Source organism: Protomyctophum parallelum (genome assembly GCF_964188405.1).
Source record: "Protomyctophum parallelum genome assembly, chromosome: 8".
Taxonomy (NCBI): Eukaryota; Metazoa; Chordata; class Actinopteri; order Myctophiformes; family Myctophidae; genus Protomyctophum; species Protomyctophum parallelum.
This window is the reverse complement of record NC_139703.1, coordinates 38,951,138-38,975,210: the sequence shown is the minus strand read 5'-3', so window position 1 is coordinate 38,975,210 and position 24,073 is coordinate 38,951,138. Positions and strand designations below refer to the sequence as shown.

The 24,073-nt window shown below is 45.3% G+C and overlaps 1 protein-coding gene across 1 annotated transcript in view; it reads left to right on the top strand.

The window, feature by feature from the left end:
* sfmbt1 (Scm like with four mbt domains 1) overlaps positions 1 to 20,321 on the top strand; it is a 37,467-nt gene extending 17,146 nt beyond the window's left edge. Inside the window, exons 8-21 of the mRNA XM_083772105.1 lie at positions 735 to 836; positions 2,050 to 2,218; positions 3,237 to 3,319; positions 5,554 to 5,680; positions 6,056 to 6,169; positions 8,239 to 8,281; positions 8,923 to 8,990; positions 9,198 to 9,340; positions 10,638 to 10,747; positions 11,668 to 11,843; positions 15,218 to 15,399; positions 18,430 to 18,654; positions 19,631 to 19,759; positions 20,147 to 20,321. Coding sequence (XP_083628231.1) covers positions 735 to 836; positions 2,050 to 2,218; positions 3,237 to 3,319; positions 5,554 to 5,680; positions 6,056 to 6,169; positions 8,239 to 8,281; positions 8,923 to 8,990; positions 9,198 to 9,340; positions 10,638 to 10,747; positions 11,668 to 11,843; positions 15,218 to 15,399; positions 18,430 to 18,654; positions 19,631 to 19,759; positions 20,147 to 20,287 — 1,812 coding nt within the window. The 3' untranslated portion in view covers positions 20,288 to 20,321. The remainder of the gene's footprint in view (positions 1 to 734; positions 837 to 2,049; positions 2,219 to 3,236; positions 3,320 to 5,553; positions 5,681 to 6,055; positions 6,170 to 8,238; positions 8,282 to 8,922; positions 8,991 to 9,197; positions 9,341 to 10,637; positions 10,748 to 11,667; positions 11,844 to 15,217; positions 15,400 to 18,429; positions 18,655 to 19,630; positions 19,760 to 20,146) is intronic.
* The last annotated feature ends 3,752 nt before the right edge of the window (positions 20,322 to 24,073 follow it).

The window sequence follows — 24,073 nt, the reverse complement described above, 5'->3', positions numbered from 1 at the left end:
TATGACATTGGCCAACGACCCCCATCTGAAAATATGTAGTTCCAGGGACCCTCAGTATAAGCAAAGATTTGAGTTAAAAACTCGCTCTGAAAGAATATATATTCAATGATTTCAGGCACATTTTCACGATGTTTCAAAAATAGCAGACCTACGAGCTTGTAGATCTGCTATTTTTCAACAGCTAGAGTTTAAAATAATGGTTAAAGTGTAGCAGAACACACTCGCATCCTTTGTTCTCATCACTCAGTAAAGGAGTAGTTCACCCAAAACATGACTTATTGTCTATCAATTTCACACCTCATGAAGCCTTGAATTAATTGAACTTATTTTGTTTTTGTTGCATTCCTGAGCCAATCATGTGATGACTCTCAGAGTCTCTCTCCTATTGACCAATGAATGACCCGTTAAATACTCCATTAAGACCCCATTATACAAATGCCTTCTAAATCAGTAGTTCTCAGTAGTAGTAGTTTTTGTACCAAAAGGAACCCCAAAATCATAAGTATACCATATAGTGTTATTTGGTTAGGAAACAATGTGTTTCTCCTTGCACACAGTTTCACAAGGACAAAAGGATAAAGATATTATTATGCTTTAATCCGTGTGTGTGTGTGTGTGTGTGTGTGTGTGTGTGTGTGTGTGTGTGTGTGTGTGTGTGTGTGTGTGTGTGTGTGTGTGTGTGTGTGTGTGTGTGTGTGTGTGTGTGTGTGTGTGTGTGCGTGTGCGTGTGTCAGGAGCAACCTGCCATGGCCTCTCACTCTTTTAAGGAAGGGATGAAACTGGAGGCCGTTGACCCCGCTGCAGCCATCTCCATCCGTCCTGCAACGGTCACCAAGGTAACCGTCTGACGAAAAACTTTAATAGGGGAAACATCAAGGTTTTGGCCTATGCTGCCTTCATCAGGCTATCTTTATATGGAGGCTATCTTCATAAAGAGGCTACTATCTTCATAAAGAGGCTACTATCTTCATATGGAGGCTATCTTCATATGGAGGCTATCTTCATATGGAGGCTATCTTCATATGGAGGCTATCTTCATAAAGAGGCTATCTTCATATGGAGGCTATCTTCATAAAGAGGCTATCTTCATAAAGAGACTATCTTCATAAAGATAGCCTGATGAAGGCCGCATATAGGCCGAAACGATGCCGTTTCCCTATTAAAGTTTTCCACTGCATTTGAAGACAGTGTGCGGGCATTTGTTCTTTTTTACGACGTCGGGCACAGTTTGGTTGTCCCTCTCCTACGCACCTGCCGCTCGTTGGGTGTGCAAAAGCCTTGCTTTTTTAATAATTTCAAGAAGTTAAAAGTTTCAACCAAAGGCCAGCAGATTTCTCAGACTCTTCTGAACACCTGAAACGTGTGTGGAAGGAAAGCTTGTGTTGCTGCTTTTCTACCGTGACGAGGTTGAACCAGATGGTGGGCGACCAGAGGGCCAGCTATAGGTCACCCTGTTGAACCAATGGAGAATGAATGGACGTTGACCAGTTGACCTCACGCTGCCTCCTTCCCAACACACTCACACTCACACACTCACACTCAAGCGCACACACACACGCACACACTCACACTCACAATCAAGCACACGCACACACACACACACACACACACACACACACACACACACACACACAAAAGAAAGATCTCTGGAATTAGGTTTGAGTCTATTATTTCCAATGGGAGAAGTGAACATGGACACAGCTTCTGAACCATTCTTCAGCCCCATGGTCAGTACTTAGTTTAGACAGTTTTTGGTTTAGACTAGTCACTGGTTAGACCAGTCATAAGTCCTACAACTACAACCTATCGCAAACCCTCACCCTAAACCTAACCTCCCACGGGGCAGCACACCTAAACCTAACCTTGTCTAACCCATGTCTAACCAATGACTAGTCTAAACTAAGTATGCACCCATGGTCACTGAACTAAATATTTGACCTGATTTATTTATTTGTCCGAGCAGCACACTCTCGTGAGATCTATAGCGACAGAAAACTGCCACAGTTGAGACGGCGTGTATATTTCTAAATCCGCCATCTTTGTTTCCAGGTGTTCGACGAGCACTTCTTCCTGGTGAGGATGGACGACCTCTGTGACCTCTGTGAGGAGTCCCAGGGCGGCGGCGGGGGGCGGAGCTTCCTGTGCCACAGGGACAGCCCGGGGATCTTCCCCGCCCAGTGGTGCCTCAAGAACGGGGTCCCCCTTAGCCCCCCTCCAGGTGTGTGTGTGTGGTGCCACTTTCACAACCCACATGGCACGCTGCTTAGCCTTTTATCAGCGTGAGCTGAGAACTGTTGAGTCACTCACAACCATTAAACAACAACGTTCTGAAAACACAATAACAAGCCAATCAGTGATGATATTGTTGAGACTTGGCACCGCCTGGCAGGCATTGATGTGTGCATGTTCTGCCAGATTTACTTTTGGTTCAACGGTGTCGACTCGCGTGCTAAAACAGACGATCCACAAGCTCACGGCGCATCGCCCAACCAACCGTTCTGAACTTCAGAAGCATGCCACATTCGGGGCGCAACACCGCCTTACGATGCAGCAACACATATTTTAAGTTAACTTTATTGGCAAGGCAGGTTAAATAAAGCAATAAAGCATAATGGGATTTAACTTGTCCTCCTGCGAGGAAGTTTGGTAATCATGCGCCTGCCCTACCGTGTTGTGGAGCTGCATGCTTAGCTGGGCTTCATGGCTTGCATTCACCGATGCTGTTGTCACCAATAAATCCAAAAAGCCGAAATCTTCGCATATGAGGGGGGGGTGAAGGAAGGAAGACAGGTTCTCAATCACACGCAATTCACGTGCACATTTGATGTGCAGATTGCGTGCAGTGTGAGAATACATGGGCTTCAAAATAAAAGCAATGCAGTTTTAGTCCACCCATATGGTAATGAAAGTAGGTTTTATTTTCTAATTATCAAGTAATCTTTCGCGGGCCGGTCAGAGTCAGCCAGCGGGCCGTATCTGGCCCGTGGGCCATACAATGCCCAGGTCTGGTTTAAACTAAGTATTGTGTTGTTCCCTCCTCCTCCCAGGGTTCCAGGGCCAGGACTGTGACTGTTTAAACTAAGTATTGTATTGTCCCATGTTCCTCCCAGGGTTCCAGGGTCAGGACTGCGACTGTTTAAACTAAGTATTGTGTTGTTCCCTCCTCCTCCCAGGGTCCCAGGGACAGGACTTTGACTGTTTAAACTAAGTATTGTATTGTCCCATGTTCCTCCCAGGGTTCCAGGGCCAGGACTTTGACTGGGCCGACTACCTGAAACAGTGCGAGGCAGAGGCAGCTCCACAGCACTGCTTCCCCACGGTGAGTCACACAACAGAAACCTTGTATCTCCATATTTGTTATTATGGTAATTCCCCCCCCCCCCCCTCCTTAAATTGTAAATCAGTGCCCGACTTCGTCATGCTGTCGCAAAAACAGCCAATCTTACAGGCGTATAATTTGGCGCGGTGCGTTTGCGCTTGGACATCTGCAAATATTTAGTTTTTTGCAAAAAGTTGAAAGTGGATAAGTGTGTCAGTGTTTTTAAATAAATATTGAACCAATGAAAAGTAAATTCTCCCCTCAGGGCTGGCAGGTGGGTGGGTGGGTCGTGGGTGGGTATACGTTAGAGTTTCTACAACAACAACAAAAGTATTATAAAAGAAAAAAAGATCAACTATAAATAATAACTACATTGGATCCAGGTTAAAACCCAGGAAGAGACGCCTCTTGTCGCGTTTGTCTGGGTACTGTGTGTGTGTGTGTGTGTGTGTGTGTGTGTGTGTGTGTGTGTGTGTGTGTGTGTGTGTGTGTGTGTGTGTGTGTGTGTGTGTGTGCGCGCGCTGCACAGTGAGAGTGAAGGAGTCATTTGAAGGAGACACTGCAGTCTGCACTGCAGACTGCTGGGCGTGCTTCTGGGCAAATCCTCTGTAAATCCTCTAGGTGTTATAATGCCGTATAAAATAAATGTGGTTATATAAAGCTTTTTTGTATTTAGCCTGAATACTAAGTCTTACCCAATCTTTCTGTGTGCAACTACTTAACCTAAGTTAACCAGCATTAATTTTATTTGATTTATTTTGTATTGCCTATCATTAACAAGTACATGCAGGAAATTAGAGTTTTACCAACATGGCTATTAATAAATACATTGCAACCCCTCGTTTCCACTGGTGATGATGACTGCATGTCTCGCTGGCTGGCTGGCTGACTGCCTGTAGAAACTAGAAATATGTGGGCAGCTAATTAACTTTCATTGCCTCGTCGTGTTAACACTGTAGAATAAGTCGTGTTATCTTTAATGATCTACTAACTATATAAGACATAACTCGACACATTCAGCCGTCTGACGGAATGTTTTCATTGCTGTTGTCAACATTACCGGCAATTAGGCCTGACGTCGAAATAAAAATAACGTTCGCTCTGAAAGAATATATACCTATTCAAAGATTTGTGCCGCATTTTTAAGATTTTTCAAAAATATCAGACCTACAGCTTGTAGATCTGCTATTTTCCAATAGCTAAAGTATAACAGAATGCTTGAAACACCAAAAGGGGTTCCCGCCCAAAATGGGTTAGAAGTGGGTATGGAGTTGGCTTGTTTGTGTTTCTTTTACTCTTTTTGGGCACTCTGGGCACCCATTCCTCAGGATGGGTGCAAATGGCAAATTCCAATACCCCAAATCTCGGCCACTTGCTGACTCACACTCCAGCATGGTGGTGTTATGGTGAAATTGGTGACCTGCTGAAATATGTGACAATTCACAAATCCTTGAGGAACGTTTTATATTAAGGCTGTTTAAAAAAAATGTCCACAGAGGGTGCAAGTCTCAGGGCTAGTGGAAGAGCATTCCAAAGTCTGGTGGCTGCTACAGCCTGAAATGCTTTGTCACCTTTGGTTTTTAATTTAGTGGAGGGTGGGTCTAACAGACCCTGTTCTGCAGACCTAATGGCCGATTCATACTCCTTTTTTAGAGCAGAATAAAAGTCGGTTCTGCTCTGTAGAGCCTACAATGTGACGTCATTTGGCTCTGTACAATGTGACGTCATTTGGTTCTGTAGAGCCTACAATGTGACGTCATTTGGCTCTGTAGAGCCTACAATGTGACGTCATTTGGTTCTGTAGAGCCTACAATGTGACGTCATTTGGGTCTGTAGAGCCTACAATGTCACGTCATTTGGCTCTGTAGAGCCTACAATGTGACGTCATTTGGCTCTGTAGAGCCTACAATGTGACGTCATTTGGCTCGGCTCTTCGGTGCTACTGAAAATTTCTGACGAGCCGAAATCATTTCGACACTACAGCGCCGAAACAGCTGTAAAATAGGAGTATGAATCAGCCCTAAGGGCCCTTCTGGGCACATAACGTGGCACCAGGTCAGTCAGATAACCCGGGGCCTAGCTCTAAAGTGCATAGCTCTAAAAGTGAGCACCAGCACCTTAAACTGGACCCTGGAATTCACAGGAAGCCAGTGCAGGGAGGCCAGGGTTGGAGTGATGTGAGACCGCCTGCTGGTTCTGATAAGTGTGTGTTGTTGTGTTGTTTTCCTGGACAGGAGGAATGCGAGCACGGCTTCAGAGAGGCCATGAAACTGGAGGCGGTCAACCCGCTGTCACCCGAGAACGTTCACGTGGCAACGGTGACCAGGGTCAAAGGTCAACACATTTGGCTCGGCCTAGAAGGTGAGAAGAACATAAACCCGGCTTTTTTGTTCTGTCCTCTCTGCTACACTATAGCCTCGGAAACCCAGACGTTTTTATTTCCAGGGAGAAAAAAAAAAAGCCGAGTCCACTTCAATTCGGCATGCAGTAGCGCCCTCCCCCCCCCCCCCCCCCCATACACAAATACACACACAACTTCCTTGACATGAAAAGGTTTGAGAACCACTGATTTAAGTCCGAACTGAATGTCTGCCTCTGTGTTTTCTCCAGGGCTGAAACAGCCCATGGCTTAGGGTAACCCTAACTGAATGTCTGTCTCTGTGTTTTCTCCAGGGCTGAAACAGCCCATGGCTTAGGGTAACCCTAACTGAATGTCTGTCTCTGTGTTTTCTCCAGGGCTGAAACAGCCCATGGCGGAGGTCATCGTTCACGTGGACTCTCTGGACATCTTCCCCGTCAGCTGGTGTGAGACGAACGGATACCCTCTGGTCTACCCCATCAAACCCTTAGGTATATGCCATACCAATAACCTACACAAATACCTTGGCTTAAATGCACAAGACAACAACACATTACAGAGAAGACCAGCTCAGTGGCATTGTGGTTAGAGTGTCCGCCCTAAGACTGGGAGGTAGGGGGTTCGATCCCTATAAAAACGGGACCCCATTCCTCCCTGCTAGGAACTCTGCATCAAGGGATGGATTGGTAGGTAAAGGCCCAACGCATACGCCACTTTTAGGTGATGACCTCCTCACCGCTCACCCCGATTACACGTCTCAGGATATATGGCTGTCTTTCACCCCCTGTGGTTGCATCCCTCTGTGGAAACCATGACACGTTGCCTATATTTCTAACAAATTATGATACAAACATTGCCCCAATACACAGTGCAAATAACCGGAACAAAAGCAATACCTTTTCAGTGCGAGTTGCTAACTCCCTGCCTCCTCTCCTTTCCTCGTCGGAACGTTCCTACGGGATACCGATTCAGTTTGGTTAACTAAACATAATACATGTCAAACTTAGCGATCACAGAAGCAAGCTCTCTTTTTTATTTAGGCTAAGGTTACTCACCCGAACACTTTAGCATCAAAACCCTGTTCGCAACCCTCTCTCGCGTTGTGAGCAACACGGCTTTCTGCAGCCCCCTCTCTGTCGTTGTGAGCAACACGGCTTGCTGCAGCCCTCTCTCTCTCGTTGTGAGCAACACGGCTTGCTGCAGCCCTCTCTCTCCCGTTGTGAGCAACACGGCTTGCTGCAGCCCTCTCCCTCTCGTTGTGAGCAACACGGCTTGCTGCAGCCGTCTCTCTCCCGTTGCGAGCAACACGGCTTGCTGCAGCCCTCTCTCTCTCGTTGTGAGCAACACGGCTTGCTGCAGCCGTCTCTCTCCCGTTGTGAGCAACACGGCTTGCTGCAGCCCTCTCTCTCCCGTTATGAGCAACACGGCTTGCTGAAGCCCTCTCTCTCTCGTTGTGAGCAACACGACTTGCTGCAGCCCTCTCTCTCCCGTTGTGAGCAACATGGCTTGCTGCAGCCCTCTCTCTCCCGTTGTGAGCAACACGGCTTGCTGCTGCCCTCTCCCTCCCGTTGTGAGCAACACGGCTTGCTGCAGCCCTCTCTCTCCCGTTGTGAGCAACACGGCTTGCTGCAGCCCTCTCTCTCCCGTTGTGAGCAACACGGCTTGCTGCTGCCCTCTCCCTCCCATTGTGAGCAACACGGCTTGCTGCAGCCCTCTCTCTCTCGTTGTGAGCAACACGGCTTGCTGCAGCCCTCTCTCTCCCGTTGTGAGCAACACGGCTTGCTGCAGCCCTCTCTCTCCCGTTGTGAGCAACACGGCTTGCTGCAGCCCTCTCACCGAAATGTTTGGTCTCGTTCTCCTCCGGTGCCTCTGAAGTTTTATTTCACACCAGAGACACGCCCACACTACTCGTCACTACCCCACCCGGCCACATTACTAACCGACATCACCTAAAAGTGGAGTGTGTGTGGGCCTTTCTTTGGTCCCTGCATGTGACACACTAGTGTCATATCCAGGGGGTGTTACTGTAGGGGTGTACTTGTACATCAGGCTGCCTCATACTACAGAAACAGCCCCATGGGCCTCACGGCTCGGCAAGGCCTACTACTACTTACTCGGATACTACTACTTACTCGGATACTCCACACACAAACACAGTGGGTATTGTCTTTTCTGTTCATAAGTATCATAACTGCGACAACAAAACCTATTTCAGTCATTGAGATGAGATGAGATGAGATATACTTTATTAATCCCCGAGGTGAAATCTAAGCGTTTTACAACAGCATAATGTAACCCATAAAAAGCTAAAACAGCTGGACAGACAGAAGAACACAAAACAGACACAAATGGACATAACCACACAAGACCAGGACCACCAAGGACCATATTATGCCATTTGGGGGGAGGCAGTTCTTATGCATTCGCATTGTATAGTCTGATAGCAGTTGGCATGGACTGGACTTCACAGGACTTCAAACGAATGACACAAACGGACGCTATTCACGCCACTCCTGAAGCGATGCGTGACTTAACACTTCTTCCCTCTCTTCTCTTCCAGCGGGGAAACAGAGGAAGGTCGCTGTCGTGCAGCCGGAGACACAGTGAGTTCTTCATTTAGTTTGGTCGGGGTCAGGGGGTCGGGGGTCAGGGGTCAGTGCCCATGAATGAACTCAAGACACGTGTAATACAGCGGTGCGTGAACTGGGGGCGCCAAAATGTTACTTAACGTCCAACCTTGTTTTCTCACTCAACCGTATAAACAAACCAACACACACACAACACACTATACGTGTGCACGGGGTATAACTGCACATTTCTACAGTTACTATTTAATTATCTTTTTAATACCAATATTGGCCAAATATTATATAAGAACGCAAACGTGAAAATATCAAATCTACAAGCTCACAATCATGTTGGAACATTATTTATTTTAGGGGCATCACAGCCTAAAAAGTTTGGGTACCATTGGTGTAATTAAATACATACACATTATGTGCAAGTGTAAATATTCCGGATTTACAAAACTAACTTTCCATCCATAGTCGCCTCTCCCCCTCTCCCAAAAGAACAACACCAAAACAAGGAGCAGTACAGATATTACAATATAACAACGATACAACATATAATTATGACAGTGGAGGGGGATGGCTCGTGTCTGTAGAGTTTGAAGTCGTTCCAGGTCCTAGTGCCCGCCCTCTGAACTGAAACTCTGCTATTTTGCCTCCCGTAACGTTAACAGCAGAAACTCGCCCAAGTCTTCATCGCCTGACTCCGTCAAGCAACACGTGTCCAGCCAATCAGAGACAGGTGAGTGACGTCACGTCCCTCCGCTCTCCACTTTGAGCTTTAAGGTTCTACAGTTGTGGAAAGTAGCATAAGTACTGTTACTCAAGTACTGTGGGTTTTTTTAGGGCTGCTTATACTTTACGGGAGTAATTACAATACACTCCACTGTGTCTATACTGACTGTCTGTCTCTGTTGTTGTCGTGGTGTATTGCGTATCCGCGCTGCAGGACATCAGGGGAACGGGAAGTACAGCTCTCCCCAGATCTACTTCAACCACCGCTGTTTCTCCGGGCCGTACCTGAACAAGGGACGCATCGCTGAGCTGCCCCAGTTCATCGGCCCCGGGAACTGTGCCCTGGTGCTCAAAGAGGTGAGGCAGAATAGAAGGCTAGGTCAGATACTTAAACTTAAAGGGATATTTCACTTTCAAACATGTTTGGGGTAATTTTAACGTCTACTCTCTGGTAACTTGGAACACCCCAGACAGTTCTTAAGATGCTTGAATTAAGCAATATTACACGAGAGGGGGTGGTTTAACGTTATTAATGCACGCCTGCGATGCTGCAGGAACGAGTCCGCAGGGCGAGTTCCGAAAGCAACGCAGAAGGTGTTGACTCTGCTGATCATGTGTTGAACCGTACAGGTGTTGACTCTGTGTTTAATGGTACAGGTGTTGACTCTGTGTTTAATCGTACAGGTGTTGACTCTGTGTTGAATCGTACAGGTGTTGACTCTGCTGATCATGTGTTTAATCGTACAGGTGTTGACTCTGTGTTTAATGGTACAGGTGTTGACTCTGTGTTGAACCGTACAGGTGTTGACTCTGTGTTGAATGGTACAGGTGTTGACTCTGTGTTGAATCGTACAGGTGTTGACTCTGTGTTGAATCGTACAGGTGTTGACTCTGTGTTGAATCGTACAGGTGTTGACTCTGCTGATCATGTGTTTAATGGTACAGGTGTTGACTCTGCTGATCATGTGTTGAATCGTACAGGTGTTGACTCTGTGTTTAATGGTACAGGTGTTGACTCTGTGTTTAATGGTACAGGTGTTGACTCTGTGTTGAACCGTACAGGTGTTGACTCTGTGTTTAATGGTACAGGTGTTGACTCTGCTGATCATGTGTTTAATGGTACAGGTGTTGACTCTGTGTTTAATGGTACAGGTGTTGACTCTGCTGATCATGTGTTTAATCGTACAGGTGTTGACTCTGTGTTTAATGGTACAGGTGTTGACTCTGTGTTTAATGGTACAGGTGTTGACTCTGCTGATCATGTGTTGAATCGTACTGGTGTTGACTCTGTGTTGAACCGTACAGGTGTTGACTCTGTGTTTAATGGTACAGGTGTTGACTCTGTGTTGAATGGTACAGGTGTTGACTCTGTGTTGAATCGTACAGGTGTTGACTCTGTGTTGAACCGTACAGGTGTTGACTCTGTGTTGAATCGTACAGGTGTTGACTCTGTGTTTAATCGTACATGTGTTGACTCTGTGTTGAATCGTACAGGTGTTGACTCTGTGTTGAATCGTACAGGTGTTGACTCTGTTGAATCGTACAGGTGTTGACTCTGCTGATCATGTGTTTAATGGTACAGGTGTTGACTCTGCTGATCATGTGTTTAATGGTACAGGTGTTGACTCTGCTGATCATGTGTTTAATGGTACAGGTGTTGACTCTGCTGATCAACTCGGCGTACAAGCCCAGCCGTGTGCTGAGAGAACTCCAGCTGGACCAGGAGGCTCGTTACCAGGGCAACGGGGAGACGCTCAAAGCCAAGTGAGGAGAAATCACCTTTTTTACTGTCCAGTCCTTCAGCAGTGTTCTCATCCAGTCTGGTTTACTGTACAGTCCTTCAGCAGTGTTCTCATCCAGTCTGGTTTACTGTCCAGTCCTTCAGCAGTGTTCTCATCCAGTCTGGTTTATTGTACAGTCCTTCAGCAGTGTTCTCATCAAGTCTGGTTTACTGTACAGTCCTTCAGCAGTGTTCTCATCCAGTCTGGTTTACTGTCCAGTCCTTCAGCAGTGTTCTCATCCAGTCTGGTTTACTGTACAGTCCTTCAGCAGTGTTCTCATCCAGTCTGGTTTACTGTACAGTCCTTCAGCAGTGTTCTCATCCAGTCTGGTTTACTGTCCAGTCCTTCAGCAGTGTTCTCATCCAGTCTGGTTTACTGTACAGTCCTTCAGCAGTGTTCTCATCCAGTCTGGTTTACTGTACAGTCCTTCAGCAGTGTTCTCATCCAGTCTGGTTTACTGTACAGTCCTTCAGCATTGTTCTCATCCAGTCTGGTTTAGGGCCAGGCGCTGAATGATGCGTGTAGGAAAGAAATCACATACAATACGAAGTTCCGGAATTTGTGCTTGTGTAGATTATGTATCTGTAACAATGCTACTTTGCAAATAGCACTGGAAATAGCCTGTTTAATTCCCTGTTTAACCCATTAAGACCTGAGGCCAATTCTATACTGCTTCCAAATCCTGATCTTTTCTGAAAAACATCCTGTCACTCAAAAGCATCAAAAGTAGAGGATCTGCAAGCGCAAAATGCGGCGCAAACGACAGATAATCTTGCAGATCTAAAATATGGAGATAAGAGGTTTCTGCCCAAAAGCAACGATATACAAAAAAACATTTACATGAACAATTCCTGAATATTAAATGAACAGGGGCTTCCTCTCTCTCTCTCTCCCGTGGTTCAGGTATAAAGGGAAGAGTTACCGGGCCACGGTGGAGGTGGTCCGCACGGCGGACCGCGTGGCAGACTTCTGCAGGAAGACCTGCATCAAGCTGGAGTGTTGCCCCAACCTGTTTGGACCCAAGATGGTCCTGGAGCACTGCTCTGAGAACTGCTCCGTGCTCACCAAGACCAAATACAGTAAGTTACTGTAGAACTGCTCCGTGCTCACCAAGACCAAATACAGTAAGTTACTGTAGAACTGCTCTGTCCTCACCAAGACCAAATACAGTAAGTTACTGTAGAACTGCTCTGTCCTCACCAAAACCAAATACAGTACGTTAGAACTGCTCCGTCCTCACCAAGACCAAATACAGTAAGTTAGAACTGCTCCGTCCTCACCAAGACCAAATACAGTACATTAGAACTGCTCTGTCCTCACCAAGACCAAATACAGTAAGTTAGAACTGCTCCGTCCTCACCAAGACCAAATACAGTACATTAGAACTGCTCTGTCCTCACCAAGACCAAATACAGTAAGTTACTGTAGAACTGCTCTGTGCTCACCAAGACCAAATACAGTAAGTTACTGTAGAACTGCTCTGTCCTCACCAAGACCAAATACAGTAAGTTACTGTAGAACTGCTCCGTGTTCACCAAGACCAAATACAGTAAGTTACTGTAGAACTGCTCTGTGCTCACCAAGACCAAATACAGTAAGTTACTGTAGAACTGCTCTGTGCTCACCAAGACCAAATACAGTAAGTTACTGTAGAACTGCTCTGTCCTCACCAAGACCAAATGCAGTACGTTAGAACTGCTCCGTCCTCACCAAGACCAAATACAGTAAGTTAGAACTGCTCTGTCCTCACCAAGACCAAATACAGTAAGTTACTGTAGAACTGCTCTGTCCTCACCAAGACCAAATACAGTAAGTTACTGTAGAACTGCTCCGTGTTCACCAAGACCAAATACAGTAAGTTACTGTAGAACTGCTATGTGCTCACCAAGACCAAATACAGTAAGTTACTGTAGAACTGCTCTGTGCTCACCAAGACCAAATACAGTAAGTTACTGTAGAACTGCTCCGTCCTCACCAAGACCAAATGCAGTACGTTAGAACTGCTCCGTCCTCACCAAGACCAAATACAGTAAGTTAGAACTGCTCTGTCCTCACCAAGACCAAATACAGTAAGTTACTGTAGAACTGCTCTGTCCTCACCAAGACCAAATACAGTAAGTTACTGTAGAACTGCTCCGTGTTCACCAAGACCAAATACAGTAAGTTACTGTAGAACTGCTCTGTCCTCACCAAGACCAAATACAGTAAGTTACTGTAGAACTGCTCCGTCCTCACCAAGACCAAATACAGTAAGTTACTGTAGAACTGCTCTGTCCTCACCAAGACCAAATACAGTAAGTTACTGTAGAACTGCTCTGTCCTCACCAAGACCAAATACAGTAAGTTACTGTAGAACTGCTCCGTGTTCACCAAGACCAAATACAGTAAGTTACTGTAGAACTGCTCTGTCCTCACCAAGACCAAATACAGTAAGTTACTGTAGAACTGCTCTGTCCTCACCAAGACCAAATACAGTAAGTTACTGTAGAACTGCTCTGTGCTCACCAAGACCAAATACAGTAAGTTACTGTAGAACTGCTCCGTGCTCACCAAGACCAAATACAGTAAGTTACTGTAGAACTGCTCTGTGCTCACCAAGACCAAATACAGTAAGTTACTGTAGAACTGCTCTGTGCTCACCAAGACCAAATACAGTAAGTTACTGTAGAACTGCTCCGTGCTCACCAAGACCAAATACAGTAAGTTAGAACACCAAGACCAAATACAGTAAGGCTGCTTGGCCAGCTTGGAGAAACAGACTTTGCAATGATTGGATGAAGCCCTGAGCAGCAGACACACCGCTCTCTGTTTTTACTGACCACTGTTTTGGTGGTCACCTTATCACCTTATCACCTGGTCACCTCATCACCTAAAACTGGAGTATGAATAGGCCTTCAGTCTGGCCAGGGTCCGATTTGACTCGCATTTCAATTACGTTAGACAAGTCAGGAAGTGACTCCAGTTTTACATTGGAAGACACTGGTCCCGAAACAGTTTTAAAAAAATGAAAAAGTCTCAACTTTTCAACAATTAAAAGCAATTCCAACATTTTTCAAAAGTATTTCATAATCACAATCTTAAAACCAAATAATTCCCATAAAGTCGAAATAAATGCTTAAGAAATAGTTAAAATAGCAATCTGCTGTTTTCACCAGTTTGGGTCCTGGGCAAACATCTACTGTAATTTCTCTTTTGGCTCTAGCGCTAAAAATCTGGGAATGAATATATACAAAGTAGATTCATGAACCACATGAGCATGTGGTGGGACGGTAACAGCATTAGGTTGCATTATGCATTCATGTAAATGTTGCCTGTTGGAAGATGCATAATGTGTCCTCACTGTGGTGTTAATGATGCACTGCTAACCACTGAACCTGTTAATGATGCACTGCTAACCACTGAACCTGTTAATGATGCACTGCTAACCACTGAACCTGTTAATGATGCACTGCTAACCACTGAACCTGTTAATGATGCACTGCTAACCACTGAACCTGTTAATGATGCACTGCTAACCACTGAACCTGTTAATGATGCACTGCTAACCACTGAACCTGTTAATGATGCACTGCTAACCACTGAACCTGTTAATGATGCACTGCTAACCACTGAACCTGTTAATGATGCACTGCTAACCACTGAACCTGTTAATGATGCACTGCTAACCACTGAACCTGTTAATGATGCACTGCTAACCACTGAACCTGTTAATGATGCACTGCTAACCACTGAACCTGTTAATGATGCACTGCTAACCACTGAACCTGTTAATGATGCACTGCTAACCACTGAACCTGTTAATGATGCACTGCTAACCACTGAACCTGTTAATGATGCACTGCTAACCACTGAACCTGTTAATGATGCACTGCTAACCACTGAACCTGTTAATGATGCACTGCTAACCACTGAACCTGTTAATGATGCACTGCTAACCACTGAACCTGTCGGACGTCCTTCACTTGTAGTCCTTCATTAATCCATTCTGGGCGGGAACCCCTTTTGGTGTTTCAAGCAGCATCATGTTATACCTTATAGCTATTGAAAAATAGCAGACCTACAAGCTCATATCGCGGCACCGAGTGCCGCGATATGAACTTGTAGGTCTGCTATTTTAGAAAAATCATGAAAATGTGGCGCAAATCTTTGAATATATATTCTTTCAGAGCGAACGTTTTTAAATCATATCTGCTTCTGGGGGGTCACTGGAACAACATAATATCAGATGGGGGTCGGCGGCATATTACATATATAATTTTTGAGGTCCTTGACATGAAATATTGAGAACCACTGACACAGAAACATGGGTTTTTCAGAAAACTGTCAGGATTTAGAGAAGGCATTAGTAGAGTTGTTCCCGGGTCAGAATGGGTTAATGAGAATCTCTCTCGTCTTCCTCCAGCGTATTACTTTATTAATATTTATTATTATAATCTCTCTCTTTTTCCTCCAGCGTATTACTACGGTAAGAAGAAGAGCAGGCGGGTGGGCCGTCCGCCCGGGGGCCACTCCAACCTGGAGGGGGGAGGGGTGAAGAGGAGGGGGCGGAGGAGGAAGAGGAGGAAGCAGCTGTTTGTCCACAAGAAGAGACGCTCCTCAGCGTCACTGGACAACACCCCCGCTGGCTCTCCACTGGTAACGCACGCACACACACACACACCCGCTGGCTCTCCACTGGTAACACACACACACTGGACAACACCCCCGCTGGCTCTCCACTGGTAACGCACGCACACACACACACACCCGCTGGCTCTCCACTGTTAACACACACACACTGGACAACACACCCGCTGGCTCTCCACTGGTAACACACACACACTGGACAACACACCCGCTGGCTCTCCACTGGTAACACACACACACTGGACAACACCCCCGCTGGCTCTCCACTGGTAACACACGCACACACACACACACCCGCTGGCTCTCCACTGGTAACACACGCACACACACACACACCCGCTGGCTCTCCACTGGTAACACACACACACTGGACAACACACCCGCTGGCTCTCCACTGGCAACGCACACACACACACACACTGGACAACACACCCGCTGGCTCTCCACTGGCAACGCACACACACACACACACTGGACAACACACCCGCTGGCTCTCCACTGGTAACGCACGCACACACACATACACCTGCTGGCTCTAGCTGGTAACACACACACACTGGACAACACACCCGCTGGCTCTCCACTGGCAACGCACACACACACACACACACACCCGCTGGCTCTCCACTGGTAACGCACGCACGTTACGCACACATGCACGCACACACGTTACGCATGCACGTTACGCACACATGCACGCACACACGTTACGCACGCACGTTACGCACGCACGCACACACACACACACACACACACACACACACACACACACACACACACACACACACACACACATTTGAAATGTTTATTTATGTCCACATAATGAGAAGTACAGCAATACCTTGTACAAACGACATAAACACTGCCAGTGCAGTTTGAGAGCAGGAGAGCAGCCATAGTTACAACGTGCATTGGACGGCAAAGCATCGTTATATATAGTACAGCTGACATGTCAGACACAGGACAGCATCGTTACATACAGTACAGCTGACATGTCAGACACAGGACAGCATCGTTACATACAGTACAGCTGACATGTCAGACACAGGACAGCATCGTTACATACAGTACAGCTGACATGTCGGACACAGGACAGCATCGTTACATACAGTAAGCTGACATGTCAGACACAGGACAGCATGGTTACATACAGTACAGCTGACCTGTCAGACACAGGACAGCATCGTTACATACAGTACAGCTGACATGTCAGACACAGGACAGCATGGTTACATACAGTAAGCTGACATGTCAGACACAGGACAGCATCGTTACATACAGTACAGCTGACATGTCGTACACAGGACAGCATGGTTACATACAGTACAGCTGACATGTCAGACATAGGACAGCATCGTTACATACAGTACAGCTGACATGTCAGACACAGGACAGCATGGTTACATACAGTAAGCTGACATGTCAGACACAGGACAGCATCGTTACATACAGTACAGCTGACATGTCAGACACAGGACAGCATCGTTACATACAGTACAGCTGACATGTCAGACATAGGACAGCATCGTTACATACAGTACAGCTGACATGTCAGACACAGGACAGCATCGTTACATACAGTACAGCTGACATGTCAGACACAGGACAGCATCGTTACATACAGTACAGCTGACATGTCAGACACAGGACAGCATCGTTACATACAGTACAGCTGACATGTCAGACACAGGACAGCATCGTTACATACAGTACAGCTGACATGTCAGACACAGGACAGCATCGTTACATACAGTACAGCTGACATGTCAGACACAGGACAGCATCGTTACATACAGTACAGCTGACATGTCAGACACAGGACAGCATTGTTACATAAAGTACAGCTGACATGTCAGACACAGGACAGCATCGTTACATACAGTACAGCTGACATATCAGACACAGGACAGCATCGTTACATACAGTACAGCTGACATGTCAGACACAGGACAGCATCGTTACATACAGTACAGCTGACATGTCAGACACAGGACAGCATCGTTACATACAGTACAGCTGACATGTCAGACACAGGACAGCATCGTTACATACAGTACAGCTGACATGTCAGACACAGGACAGCATCGTTACATACAGTACAGCTGACATGTCGGACACAGGACAGCATCGTTACATACAGTACAGCTGACATGTCGGACACAGGACAGCATCGTTACATACAGTACAGCTGACATGTCGGACACAGGACAGCATCGTTACATACAGTACAGCTGACATGTCGGACACAGGGCAGCATCGTTACATACAGTACAGCTGACATGTCAGACACAGGACAGCATCGTTACATACAGTACAGCTGACATGTCAGACACAGGACAGCATCGTTACATACAGTACAGCTGACATGTCAGACACAGGGCAGCATGGTTACATACAGTAAGCTGACATGTCAGACACAGGACAGCATCGTTACATACAGTACAGCTGACATGTCAGACACAGGACAGCAGGCATAAATCATGGATAAAGGAAACAACACCTCCTCCAAATTGAGTGGCTGAAACTGAGCAGTACCTCGCTCTCTCACACACACACACACACACACACACACACACACACACACACACACACACACACTGGTTAGTATTACTTGCGACGACGTCAAGATTTTAGGACGGTATTAAAAAAAAAGCTGAAAATAGTCTAAAGCATATAGCAGATCTACAACCTCATCTATTTGTTGGTGTGTGATATGATATGATCGCACTAAGTTTAAAATAGGGAAAACTCTAACCCCAATACCTACAAATAGCCTCCTAAGGGCACGGTCACACCGCACTTTTATTCTACCTATGAGGACGCATTCTGGAAATATATTTCAATGTGAATGGAGCGTTTTCAGAGACAACTGTATTGTACATGTATATAAAATGAGGTATTGCACATGTGGATGGTGTGTGTGTGGGGGGCTTGGATACAACTAGAACTGTACTAGTATGTACCGTATATTCACACAAACATTCCCCAGGCATGTTTTCTTTATGCCTTCCATCCATGCGTGTGTGTTTGACATCACAGGGCAGCGGAGAGGAGGAAGACCTGGACGAGGACGACTCCCTGAGTGAGGATTCGGGGTCGGAGCTGCCGGACGACCTCCAGGACGACTCTGAATACTCCGTGGGTAAATCTCAGCCTCCGACGCCGTCGCCCTCACCGCCCGCCACGCCCAGACCCGCCCGCCGGCGCAGGAAGCCTCGCTCGCCCTCCTTCTCTGACGACGAGAACCGCCCGCCCTCGCCAAAGGTACCTTTCTACCATGACCACGTGTGCTTTGCATCTTTTCTTTCCTCTCTGGTCATAACTTTATTCCAAGAAAGACTCAAACGAATACAGTGATACAGTGATATCTTCTTTATTTATTTTAACACAATCTGTGCCAGGAACGTCACGTTACGTTTTAACCAGCATACCCTACCTGTGCCAAGACGTAAAATTGCGTTATTTATTTATTTTGTTTAATTTTTAATTTTTTAATATTTATTTATTAGAGAGCTTAATAATCAAGGCTCCCGATCGATATCAACTGCTTTCAATTCTTGATGACTTGTGCGTAGTAATATTAATTGTCAGGGATGAAATAAGCTACCAACCATTTAAGCTGGTAGGTGGACCACTATATTATGTGTGACTGTCTCCTTATACTGTATGTGTTTTATAATAGAGCATATTATATATTATATATATATATATATATATATATATATATACAGTATGTAGGTCGGAGAGGCAATTTGTTGGTATCAGCAAATTTGTTGTTGGTACTGCTATGTTTTCCTGTGAGACTTTGTCTTGAAAGGTGCTTTACAAATAAAATGTACTTACTAACTTACTGCACTAGACTGAAACTATAAGCTCCCAGTATTTACCGCACAACTTGCCACACCCAAGCCGTGCTACTCAATTCGCTGAGTTGGCGGTGCCCGGGATCGAACCCATGACCTTAAATTGTGCATTTACAGTATATAGCGCTTTTATTATTCAGTCTTGCTCAAGGACACTTTGTCACTAACTCTACCCCTGATCCCTGCCCCCCCCCCCCCCCCCCCCCCTGGTCAAGAGGCGAGTGCTCTATACCGAATGAGCTACTCGGACACAACAGAGCTCTAAAACCATATGTACTACGCCGTGTCTTGACTGTCCTCCTGGGTGTTGTTTATAGAGCTCTAAAACAATATGTACTACGCCGTGTCTTGACTGTCCTCCTGTGTGTTGTTTATAGATCGCTAAAATAGAGGCTCCTCAGAAGCTGTGTTTGGACACCAGCCCCCTGGAGTGGACGGTCACGGATGTGGTGCGCTTTATCAGGACCACCGACTGTGCCCCCCTGGCACGGATCTTCTTAGATCAGGTAACGAGGACATGGCCCACTAGTCTACAAGCTAGTCTACCGACTTGTGAACTTGTAGATCTGATATGTTTGATGCACCACAACTTAAAAACCAAGTATAATTATGTGCAATTTTTGAGTGGTGCAACCACTCTAAGGAACAGCTTTGTCACTATGGGACTATGTTTAGATTACTAATGTGACTATGTTTAGAGTACCAATAGGGGGTGCTGTTGCACCACTTGCTTCAGACTGGTCTGATTCTTCTGGTCTGACATCTGCTTTAATTTAATGGGCTTTAATGGGTTTAAGCTTGACATCTGGCTGCTTAGAACTAATGCTTTCCTCACAACTGTGAGAAGAGCATTGATGATAATAATCAAATAGATTTCTTCTTTTATTTTCCAGGAGATCGATGGACAGGCCCTGCTCCTCCTCAACCTCCCGACTGTGCAGGAGTGTATGGACCTGAAGTTGGGCCCGGCCATCAAGCTGTGCCACCACATCGAGAGGGTGAAGCTGGCCTTCTATCAGCAGTTCGCCACATAGCCCACATCGAGAGGGTGAAGCTCATAGCGCGCCACCGAGTGGCGTGCTATGAGCTTGTAGGTCTGCTATTTTTGAAAAAATCGAAGAGCGACTGACATAGAAACATAGCTTTTTCAGAAAACTGTCAGGATGTAGAAGACATTTTCAGGACCTGATCTCAGGTCAGAATGGGTTAATGTACAACTCGAGAAGCCACGAGAATCAGACTGGACCGCGTTGGCGCCTTCGCTGTTCTGCTGCCGCCGCCGCACGTTCTTTTGAACCCTGCATTCCAGCACATAGGAAGGGAGCGGGGGGTCCACAGGAAGGGGGGGGGGGTCCACAGGAAGGGGGGGGGGGTCTACGGCAGTGCACCATGCGTGGACATGTGATGGATCGAACAGGAGCCGGCGGTTTCTGTTCCTCATTCCAAGAGCGACAACAACAACCACATTGGGCTGTTCTTGTGTCTCATCTATTGTTGTTTTCTAATTTCTACCCGCCTTGCGCCGTCTTGAAAGGAGAATAACGCTCGATTTTAAACATGTTTGTGGTATATATGACCCAGGGCAGCTGGGTGTGCGTGTGTGTGTGTGTGTGTGTGTGTTGTGGGAGAAATGCACTATACTTAACATCTTCCATAGTCTGGAACGTTTGTAAAAAAAAAAAGGCGAAGTGGTCCTTATAGAACATGGGATTTCAATGCTATACGAAGAGAATCGAAGTTGTGAAATGTAACATAGGCTACGCGGCAGCGTACGTATCCAAGAATGTTTATATAGAGGGTTCTTTGCATTATTGTTGTGCAGGCCATCTGTTAAGGTCCAGCCTATAACCTGCTTCCACAACACTGATCATCTAATCTAATGCATTTCCAGTGTTATAGCAACTCGATCCGAATAATAACCACAGGGTTATGCTTATCGCTCTAATTTCAAGCGAGTGTTTGTGTTTAACCATTTATTAATGGTTTGTATCACGTGAATAATACATTAACTCTTAACTACCAGAGTTGAGCGGTGTTCCCCCTTTAAGTAGAAAAATACATATTTGAGAGTTGAGCGAACGTACGCAGTCTTTATGAGGGACCAGAAGGTTTCATATTTAGACTACTTAACCCATTTTGGGGCGGGGAGCTCCTTTTGGTGTTGTAAGCGTTACGTTATACTTTAGCTATTGAAAAATAGAAGATCTACAAGCTCATAGCGCGCCACTCTGTGGCGCGCTACGAGCTTGTAGGTAGCTTGTATTTTTTGAAAAGTCATAAAAATGTGACGCAAATCTTTGAATATATATTTCAGAGCGAACATTTTTAACTAAAATATTGGCTTCTGGAACTACATATTTTGAGATGGGGGTCCGTGGCCCAATAGAGATAATTCTGGGCGTTCCTTCACATGGAAAAGGTTGAGCACCACTGACATAGAAACATGGGTTTTTCTGAATTTCTTTATGATTTAGAAGCCTTTTTTTTATCGACCTCAGTCCAGATGGGTTAAGAGCGGTTGACAATGCAAGGATCCTATACAGCAAAGCACAAGTTGGAGCCATGTACTGAACAGTGGTATGCAAAAATGTATATAAAAGTGCATGTGTTTTGTATATAGTGTACATACATATCAAATCTCTTCTAGTGCAACAGGGTGATTATTAGATCGATTTTCTACCGAAGCAATTAGCCATCTCCTCCAGTGTTGTGTGTGTAGACTGTAGAGTGATGCTTGTTCCCAGTTTAAATCCTGGTGCAGAACTACCGTCCAAAAGTGTCCTAACTGGAAGCAGTGGCGTGCACATATAGACACTAGGGGGTGCTAGAGCCCCTTTCCCTCTGGACAGCAATGTGACCTTTTGAGGGGAAAAAACTGAAAAAAAAACGTTTTTTTCTTTTTTCTTGTACAGTACAGTATGTACAGTATAGTATGTGGACAATGGTGACATTGATCAATTCTTGATAAAAAGCTTCTAATATATTATTTAGGCCCCAACATCTATAAATATCATACTATTAAGGCAACCGGCTGGTTCCACACACTGCACAAGGTGCCCTTTTTTTCACTTGAGCACCTGCCCCTCTAAATGTCTGTGCACGCCACTGACTGACTATATATAGCTTATAGCTACATATAAGCTTTCCCGGTTTTATTTGGTTGACGGTCTGATTCCTTAAAGGTTCCCTTTAATGATTTGTATATATTTGTTTTTTAAATATGTAAAATGTTGGCTAAGTTAAATCGTATGTACTAACAGTATTGCTTTGGACCCTTTAATACAGGTCTGTAACTCTTCAGTGCACAAATGGTTCCATTTGTGCACGCAGTTATGGTCACGGTGGTCCATGAAATTAGAATGTTTGAGAACCACTAATGTAATTTTATAGCGTACCGTACCATGACTCGGACAGTGTAATAATTTAAATTCCACTTTCGGAAACGGTTCCAAAATGCGATGGAACCGACTCCGGTTCCTCAATGTTGGATCCGGTTCTGGATCCAGGATCCCCACCCTATAGCCCTGTAGCCCTTCACTTCCATTTAAATTAGACCCTTTCAGAGGTAGTTCTTTGTTGTCCAGCCTAGTGTGTAAAATTAACTTGGGTATTTGCACAGCATAGGCCGAAACAACTTGCTCTGGGCGTGTAGATACTAGCCTGCCAGGGTATCTTCCAAATGGAGAAAAATAAAAAAATAAGTAAAATCTGCTTTATCATACTGTAGTTAGTAAGCATAATTCCAAAGGTGAGTGCTGTTTTTCAGGAGCCTGGAGCTGTATCAGTGATTCTCAACCTGTGGGCCGGAGCCCACTGGTGGGCTGTGAGGGTATTGCAAGTGGGCCACCAAAGTATGATAATATTATACTTTTTTGGGGGGTTTTTTAACCTTGAAAAATGTGTTTTCATGGTGATTCCTATGAATAAATTGGTTACTTGTGTTCCATGGGTCCTAGCCGGAACACACTTGATTGATTCACCATTAAAACAAACTGAAAATACCATGAATTTCAAGTGGATCCTGATTCAGAAATGGTTGAGACTGAAGACATTTTAAAGCAGCTATAGGCTGTATGAATTTTTCATATTATTCTCTTTTGTTTAATTAAAATTAAAAAGCAAACAGATGTACTTAATACTGATCCAGCACATCACTGTCAGAATTCCCTTTTTCTTTTTGTGGATTTACAGCAGATTGTGATATTTGATTTTGTGTGAGGAGAAAATAAAAAATGTTTACTTTAATTGCTTGTTCCGTAATTCCGGCTGGACACAAAACGGCGGGGAATTACTTTTGATTTAATCTTTGTGAATTATTTAAAAGAAGAACACTGCAATAATAAACAAACAACGATATTAAAATGACAAGAGTTGTCCTATCATCATTGATTGATTGATTGAATCTGGAAATATCCGTGGACCGTGCATATCCACGGCTTCCCAAGCCGTGCATGCCTATTCCCACTATATATAGGCTGAGGAAGAAATGCCACTTGACTGTTTTCAAATTAGCCTCAGAAAACATCAGGTAAGTGATGACACCCATTGCAGAAATCTGCACGGCATACAGCACCTGGTAATTATAAAAGCCTAACTTAATTTGATGAATTGAACATGGTGGACTCCACCATGTTCAATTAATCAAAATTCATTCCGTCAGTGTGTAGGCTACGTATTCTTTCCTACAATTCCCAGAGTGCCATTGGGGTTGACGTCAATCACGTGACAGTGCGTCTGTCAACATGAGTGGCCACCGCTTGACCAATAGCATCCTCATGATCCTCCCACTGTAGAGGAAGGAAAAAAACCCAGCTGGAAGG